Source organism: Monopterus albus, unplaced genomic scaffold (assembly GCF_001952655.1).
Source record: "Monopterus albus unplaced genomic scaffold, M_albus_1.0 scaffold18.1, whole genome shotgun sequence".
Lineage (NCBI taxonomy): Eukaryota > Metazoa > Chordata > Actinopteri > Synbranchiformes > Synbranchidae > Monopterus > Monopterus albus.
Genome location: NW_018127898.1, coordinates 8,324,083 through 8,332,572, shown reverse-complemented (window position 1 = coordinate 8,332,572; position 8,490 = coordinate 8,324,083). Strand labels below are relative to the sequence as shown.

At 38.8% G+C, this 8,490-nt stretch overlaps 1 protein-coding gene across 2 annotated transcripts; it reads right to left on the bottom strand.

The window, feature by feature from the left end:
- Positions 1-4,281: 4,281 nt before the first annotated feature.
- Positions 4,282-8,287, bottom strand: mitfa (melanocyte inducing transcription factor a). Of its 2 annotated transcripts, XM_020592970.1 has the most exons (9): positions 8,214-8,287; positions 7,157-7,369; positions 6,972-7,067; positions 6,730-6,838; positions 6,200-6,292; positions 5,789-5,845; positions 5,576-5,651; positions 5,273-5,420; positions 4,282-4,739 (listed from the first exon to the last, which is right to left on the bottom strand). In XM_020592970.1, exons 1-9 carry the CDS (start codon positions 8,280-8,282, stop codon positions 4,335-4,337), a joined length of 1,266 nt encoding a protein of 421 aa, XP_020448626.1. In that variant the 5' UTR covers positions 8,283-8,287; the 3' UTR covers positions 4,282-4,334. The 2 variants fall into 2 exon arrangements, with proteins under 2 accessions (XP_020448626.1, XP_020448627.1); XM_020592971.1 differs by lacking the exon at positions 6,200-6,292.
- Between the last annotated feature and the right edge of the window lie 203 nt (positions 8,288-8,490).

The window sequence follows — 8,490 nt, the reverse complement described above, 5'->3', positions numbered from 1 at the left end:
GATGGAAATAACCAAATTCTGCTTAAGACATTTTGGTGTTGGGGCTTCAATGACAAAAATAGAGAAATCTCCCTCATGTCCTGTCCCTGGGATGTCTGGGCACAAAGCATAACCCAATTAGTCAATAGTACGATGCAAGGTTTCTACAGAAGATACAAGATTTCCTTGACAACTTTGTCCTGTAGGCGCATGGTGCCAATGAGATGTATGAGTTGACAGGCCTGCCACAATGGGCAGCAGCCACTATGCTCACAAATATAGCCCTGTTTGTCTGTCCAAGATTGGCCTGAGAAAATGCAAGAATTGGTAAATAAAGAAACTAAAGCAATGACAAAGATGCATCTTCTAGAGGCTCGTCTGTTGTTATCACCTGGAGAGAACACACTGCTGCTTCAAGTACTTCAGGGGGCCTAATATTTAAAGAAAATTACAAGTGGGCTGTTTTACGAGTGAAATTTGATGTTACCTACTGTTGATTCAACTCAAGCACACTCAGTATAGTGTAGTTTAGAAGACCAACTAATCTACAACCCCTGCCACTCACTCACTACTGCCTGCCCACTTTCACTCGCAATGGCTTTATTTTCCTTGACTGGTGTTTTCAAATACTTGCCTAGAGTGTTGTGCAACAGTACAGCCAATTTAGAAAGGGTAGAAAAAAACATCATCTAGTCATCGGAACTGTGGTCCTGGAACTAGGTGTGTTCATTGAGGACAAGAAATGTAGGTTTGTTTGTTTAAAACTGTAATGTTCCAGTGAGTGGAAGAGAGAATTGTGCTCCTTCTTTGTCCCCCTCCATCAACTATTCCTAGATTGGCGTAAGAGCACAATGAATTAACAAAGTTTTATACACCTTCATACAGTTAAGTTTACTATGTGCATCCTTACCTTTGAACTGCAATAGTCACCAAATCTACCCCTAAAACATGTCAACATCAAGGTCAAAGTGTTTACTTGTCATATGCACAGTTAGGAAACGTGTTTCCCTGTACAAGGAAATTCTTACTTTGCCGTCCACATGAATGCCACACAATACAAGTGAAATATAAAGTAGACAAGCAATAACACTAAATCTAAATGGGCAGTAACACAAACTAACTAAGGCACTTTAAAGCAGCAAGTGAAAGAAGCACAATAAAAATACAACAAGAACACAATATAATGTAGAGAGAATATATGCTACGTGGGAGCCGTGGAGTGTAAATATTCAGCAGTGAGTGTGCAATTATGCATGTGCAAAATGAGTATGTGAACAGTACAGATGGAACAAAGAAATGTGGTCCGAGCATCCGAGTTGGGGGCAGGGTGCAGCCCCTATGCACCCCATAGGTTACTGTAAACATGATCCAGAGTGTTCCTGCCCCGGGTGGGAATGTTCACATGTTGGTAATATTTGGGAAGTACAGTCCGTAGATTATACTGGTTGAAGTACAATAAAAACAGCATCAGGGTGAGCTGTCTCTGCATGCAGATGATGTCATGGAGTTTGCTAGGAGCCGCCAAGGGATTAACTCTTGGGCTAACATACACAGCAGCCAGAAACATGGCACTATGCTCTCTTGCTAGATAATGGGGCCGGCATTTCAGCAAAAAAACTCCACTTCTGGCGAACAATGCCTGTAAACAGTCCATATATCTCCACACCACGAGTTATTGATAATAGGGACATAAATATAACTGTTGCACTACTGCCATATTGGACAGACTCTGAAAGGGATAAAGAGATGTTACAATAAGCTCAGCCTTCACACTGTGGCACAGCAGCCAAGACAAAACACCTCTAATGCACAACAGGCTAATTCAGAGAGGGGGAGAGAGAGAGATGGCAACCTAGATCCATGTGATTACACAGATCTTCTTACAGGTGGCCACTTTTGATGGACGGACAGACAAGCCAGTGGACAGATTGGCCTAAATGGATGAGTATGTAAAAAATAGAAATTGTCATGGCACAGCAGCCATATTGGAAGGATAGTTGGGCATGGAGGCCAAGCAAAAAACAACAAGATTTAACACTCAAGCTTAAACAGAAGTAACTATTTCACAGCAATGGACACAACAAAAGACGTAACAGTATTCAAAATCAATTAATAAATTCCCCAAATCAATTTTTTAATATATGCCTTTTTCTATGGATGCATTAAACTTTAATCCCCTTTAGTCTTGCGTGAACACTTGAGGCCTTTCTTCTTTGTGCATCAAGATGTGGCCACACCAGTGTTTAATGAACCATCCTCAGGCGAATCAACATGCAGTGCTCTACAATGTGAGCATTTCACTCCCTAATGCAAGTAAAACTCAGTGTGCAAATGTGAAAAATTATTTGGGTGCACAGGTGCAACTGACTCCTGGACAGATGGAGCAAATAGTAGCTGAGATGCAGCAGTGGCGAGAGGGGGAGCAAGTGAAACATATTAACCAAGGTGACAACCATTGATCTACTGTAGTGCAATAAAACCTTAGAGCAATTTATCAAAATAGCCTACCTGCTAAATGAGCATAAACATGCAGAGCAGCCATCATTTCAGCTTTGCCAACAAACTCCTATCCACTGCCCTTATGTGTTAACTATCTCCTTAGGCTAACAGCTAACTATTAGATGCTGCGTTGATGTTTTCCCATAATAAGCAACTGTTCATGCGCATGGAACTGTTATTGAATAACTGATACATGCTCATGCAGCATCTAATTGTAGGCCTTTATATATCTAGTTAATTATGTCAAGCTCGTTACGCGTCTACTTCACATCCCACTTGCCAAAGGCTTGTGGTTCACTTAATACTTCAGGAGTTAAGTCAGTAATGTTTATGTTGTAGAGGAGAACATAGACTGTCTGCAGTATATGAGAAGTATAGGCCTATATGTAATGTACTATAAGCTAATTGTATTCAGCTTCTCTGACTGATAAACATTACTACCAACCACACATTTATTCTGTTAACTAAACAAACCTTCAAATATCAACTAATAAAATTACATTTGCTGCAATTATACAACCAGACAACTCTTAGATCAGGTGAAAAGCCAGGCGTCTCCCATCATGCCCTGAGCTGCTGCAGTCGATAGAGATTCTGCTGAATTGCTCAGCAAACACCACTTATATGCAATATATACAGTATACATGACAGAGCTTTTACTGTGAAAATATCCCAGCCAGGCCTACAGGTGCGATTTTCACATAAAGACAGAAAAGAGAAAAAGGGAAATGAACACATTAACCTCACAATACTATTTTTCTCATCCAAACGTTTGACTTCAATTAAAAAATAAGAAACCAGCTCATTTTGTCAGGTACATATATGGTTAAAAATAAGAAAAAATGTGTTTTCTTTACTTTTTGTATTTTAAAATGAAAAATTGTAAATGAAGACATTTTTTCATTATCCGATTTCATGTTTCATAACAGATTTAGACTGAATGGAGAGTACATGGACAACCTGAGCACATCTAAGCCAGTGTTGCACTGCACATAATTCCTTGATTACTTCTGTTCTCTACTTAGGCTCTTATGTTTAGCTTTGTGTTTGTAGACGTTTGTTTTGTGTACTACACTTATTCACTTTTCTTCAAAATCTGCTTAGCATTGGGTTAAACAGTATGTGCCTGTACCTGTTACATTTCCACTCTATATAGACATTAAATCATGTTAAGTCTTGGTTTTATGTCTGTATTAAAACCTTAATATTATCATAAACCACCTTTTCCTTCTATGTGTTTGCCTTTACTCATCAAAACTAAGTCTGGATGCCTGAGATCATGTTAGAATTAGGGGGGCAAAAGTGTTTGTGGGTCATTATAAATGAAAGGAAAGCCAAATAAATGATAGTAATATTACTTAACCTTAGTAACACTTCTCATTTGGTCTGTTTTTGATTTGTTTATTCAGAGAACATTAAGAGCCTGGATTAAAAAATAACACATTTATATATGTGTATAAACAATTACTAATAAGCAATATGCATGATCATTAAATACACATTTATACTTTATGCATTTTCCTGTAATGTAACCATCAGAAAACTATACAGTGTTAGACAAACTGCTTCAGTAATCTTACATCTTAAATTTTCTGTCTACTTTTTTTTTGTGTGCATGTTTGAGCATTACACTAAGCTTTTTGCACTTTATTAACAATGGACAGTTCAATACAAAGTATATTTGGAACAAAAATGAAAATGAGAAAAAAGTAAAGAGAAAAAATAGAATCAAGATAAAAATAACTTCTGAGTTCCTTCATCTTTTCAGACATATTTAAGGTATTTTAATGCAGGCGCCCTGTTTTTGGGATGCTACTGATAGGACATGTCCCCGTGTCTCATGGTACTGGCCAGTGCTAACAGTCATGCTCCCTCTCATCCATACTAGAGCTGGAACTGTGTTGGCTGCTGATGCTGTTGGAGGCATCAGGGTACACTGAAGACAGCAGGGGATCACTTAGAGAAACTGGCGACAGGGTGTTGTCCCTTACCAACTTTTTAATTTTACAGGTCCTGGAGTTTTCATAGGGACCAGGCTCTTCAGTGTCTGCAGGAATCTCGTCGAAGGTGATGGTGCCATTGTTGAGGTCCAGTGTGGTTGGAGGGGACATGTCAGGAGCTGAGCTATGCTGGTAGATATCTGAGGGGCAGTCTCTAAGGATGGGCTCCTGTTTAATGGCTCGTGCCATCAGCTCCGATGTGCAGACAGATGGAGATGACACCACTGTAAGACCATGGGCCCGGGCCTGGATTTCCAACTCCTAGATGAATATACAAATAAAACATGAATAAGACTGTTAAACCTGTTGCCTATCTGGGAAAAATACTTTAAAATATGCTCATCTTTTTAGCATAAAATGGTGTCACAATCGATACTCGCAAACAGTGCACAGTCCTTCCAAGTGTTAACAGTTCTCAAGGCAAAACCAGTCACATTGAGAACTGTTAACACTTGGACGGAATGTGCACAGGCCAGCCTGTGGGCTTTCTAGAGGCCACAGACTGGGACATCTTCAAAGGGGCTACAGACAATATTTATGAATATGCAGAGACTGAATGATTACAGCTGGTGCACATCCATATGCGCTCCACTTAGAACTGTACGTGTTTTCCCCAACCAAAAACCTTGGTTTAATATGGACATAAAACAGAAAATCAGGAAGTGTCAGAAATGGCGCGCGATGCTGTGTAAGCCACTAATTGCTCAAATTAGTGCATATCTATTTTCAGTTTACTGTATGCATTTGGTAGCTTGTTTTACCTTCTTTTTTTTTGCCAGCTTAGAATAACCCACCTGTATACGAAGCAGTAGATGGCGGTTTGCATGCTCCAGCCTTTTCTGTCTGCACTCAAGCTCTTTGGCTCTCTGCTGCTCCCGCTGTAGCTTCCTGATATAGTCCACTGAGGCTTTCAGAATGGTGCCCTTATTCCAGCGCATGTCTCTGGGGTATACAGGAGACAAAGCTCTAAAGTCAGAGTCAGCTGACCAGAACAGCACGGGATTCTTTATGGAGCAAATACGCCATTACACAAAGTATAGAGAGACAGATTGATGGATGGGCACATAAAGCATAAATACAAAGAAAAAAGAACTTACGGATCATTTGACTTGGGTATCAAGGTCCCCAGGTCTTTGATGCGATCATTAATGTTGAATCTCCGTCTTCGTTCAACTGCAAATGTTCAAATAGAATATATAGTCAGTCCAGCAGCCTGGTAAAACAAGGTTTGCAGTATATGTAGAAATAATCACAGGTCATTCAATAAATCAGTATAAATTAACATTTTGCAATCAGACAAGTGGACTTACTTAAATTGTGGTTGTCCTTCTTCTGTCTCTCTTTAGCAAGAGCACGAACTTCAGCCTCTGTGAAGCAAAGAGAAGCATGACTATCAGTGTTTTATTTAACTAATAAGGCACTAATTCTATAAAATGAATACAACAGCTTGCTAGTGTTTCATATACTGTAGAGTAAATCCATCACCTTAGCACATCACAACTACAGTAATAACAGCTTGTACATGTTTTGAGAACTACAGTAAAACTAATGTTATTTACTGAGGCTTCTCAGTTTCTATAATGACAGTTTCTCATATTGTGTGCAATTTAGTCATACACAAAATACTTCATATAAATAGGCTATTATGAAAATTAGACTGAAAACAGTTTTGACAGTTTACACAGAAATCTGTTTTACATTTTTCATCTTGCTTTGCTTACCTACTGGAAAGCCCTCTGGCCTTTGATAGTTTTCGTACTGGCCGCAGGATCCAGGCTTGTCCAGTACTTGCTTCATGCCAGGAGCTGGAGTGATTATTTGACAAATAATTGACTTAATGGTATCTTGTGCACTTCCAAATTGCACACAATATTGACAGCAGCCTACAGTAACACTGCCACTTTGTACATTCAAACTGAAGTAGTTTTGATTTATTTTTTTATTGAGATTTACCTATATTAAATCAAATTTACAGTATAATTGCAAAAGTACTGAATCAGGCCTTATGCAAATTTCTGTGTGCATTTTAATATGTGATGAAATGAGGTTTGCTATGCCAAGACAAACTTTATTAGTCAAAATCAATTGTATTAACTTAAATGGTTTCACAGTCTGAATTTACAGCACTCATTGTTCATGACCCCCACTTAAACTCAGCCCAAATGCCGAATTACAGTAAATCAGCAGTGAAAAGAATAAGCAAATACTGATAATACTGTGGTATGTGTGAAATGTTTTCTCAGTAATTTACCAGTGTATTCCCTTTTAATATTGTGTGGGCATGTGTTGCTGATGGTGAGACCTGGGAGCGGAAGGCCTTCATTGCCATACACATCCAGTAAGTTTCCAGACACGGGCAGCTGTTAGAAATAGCATTGTAATCCATGCTTAAAAAGAACAAATGTGTCTTATATCTACATTAAATTCAAATATAAGACATCTTTATAATACACAGTGTATCTTTTTAAAGACAGGAGCATCTTGAAAAATTACCGGGTTGTTAATGTGGAGTCCTGTGTCCATCAGTCCAAGAACATCTTCATTGTAACTTGACTCCAGACTAATAATATCATCAATGACATCATCCATCTGTATAGCACAAAACCATACTTGATGTAATAATTACAGATTATCACAGTCTAATGAAATCAAAAGTGTCTGGCAACCAGTAGACGTACCTCTTTCTCACAACTGGAGCTGAGTGTGAGCAGGGCCATGGGACTGTTGGGGGCGCTGCTGCCGGGCCCAGGTGGCATGCCTTGCTCCAGGGGCTGGCTGAGGCACTGGCTGCCTGCTTTACCACCCAGGGTGGTGGACAGGTACTGCTGCACCTGCTGCCTCTGGGCCTGCTGGATGTGGAACTTGGTGGGATTTTTTAAGTGAGACTGCACCTAAATGTGGGCAAAATGAATAGGTACAACAAGTACATTAGAATACAACCTAAAATTTTGTATAGCAATTACTTTTTCTATTGCAGGCTGTAAAATAAGTATTAAGAATCACAAATAATGACTGCCTCATTATAAAGCATCAGCATCAGTAATGAAAACACATTAAGATCAGTGACATTTAAAGGAAACATTAAATAATGTGTGGATTTTGATGTAGGCTAAAATATTGCTTCCCAGCAGTTTAATGATGGCAGTATAAATCTAAGGAAATGTTAGGTTCAATTTTATGCTCACTGTTTCTAGTTTAAGTTCATATCATATGCTTTGCTTACAAGGCAACCAAACTGAATCAAGCTGTACTACCATGCTGTAGCAGAATTCTTAATTTCTGTTGTATAATGCCGATCACTAGGTCTTTTGTATTGCTTTGGCAAACTGAAGAAATTCTTTCACTTTAAATCACATTTGAAACTTTGATAACATCATTTAGCCTACTAACCTACTACAACCAGAGCGTTCCACACAAGGAGACACCATCAATTGTGTCACATGATCTATGACAACACAGAGTTCGTGCAACAATTTAGCAACTCATGCAGCAAAATATAAACTATTTTGTATCCATTAGCTCTAATAATACCATCAGGAGTTGCCAACTGTGTTTAGTGACCATTGAAAATGGACCTACAATGGTAATAACACAGTTCTTAACAGCGCATAAATAAATGCTATTTTGAGCCCAAGCTACAGATCAAATATTTGCTTCATCTTTGAACTGATTTAATTCAATAATTTGTCTGCAGATATTTTGAGAAAAAAAATCAACCCAATCAACCCATCTCACCTGATAATGGCTGTATTCAAGCATTTCCAGCATGTTTTCTGAGTAGTAATTGATAAAAATAATTAGCATACAGTGTGTAATCCCTTTATCATGTGGACAGCAAGCTACTGTAGCTTGAGAGCAGTCACTAGTCTTCTTTAATTTATCCAGGGTTTAAACCTCATTAGTTATGCAAGCTAAGAAATGGAGGAGGACACTGAAAGTCATCCTCCCACTACTATGTTGCTCCTTCTAGACTATGAATTTGTCTTTATAGAGCTCATTTGACGTCACCACC

Coding starts and splice junctions, on each gene's coding strand:
- mitfa (XM_020592970.1), bottom strand. CDS start 8,282: ATGCTAATTATTTTTATCAATTACTACTCAGAAAACATGCTGGAAATG. Junction 5,652..5,788: donor GAAGGACAACCACAATTTAA/GTAAGTCCACTT, acceptor GAACATTTGCAG/TTGAACGAAGACGGAGATTC. Junction 4,740..5,272: donor ATCTACTGCTTCGTATACAG/GTGGGTTATTCT, acceptor ATATTCATCTAG/GAGTTGGAAATCCAGGCCCG.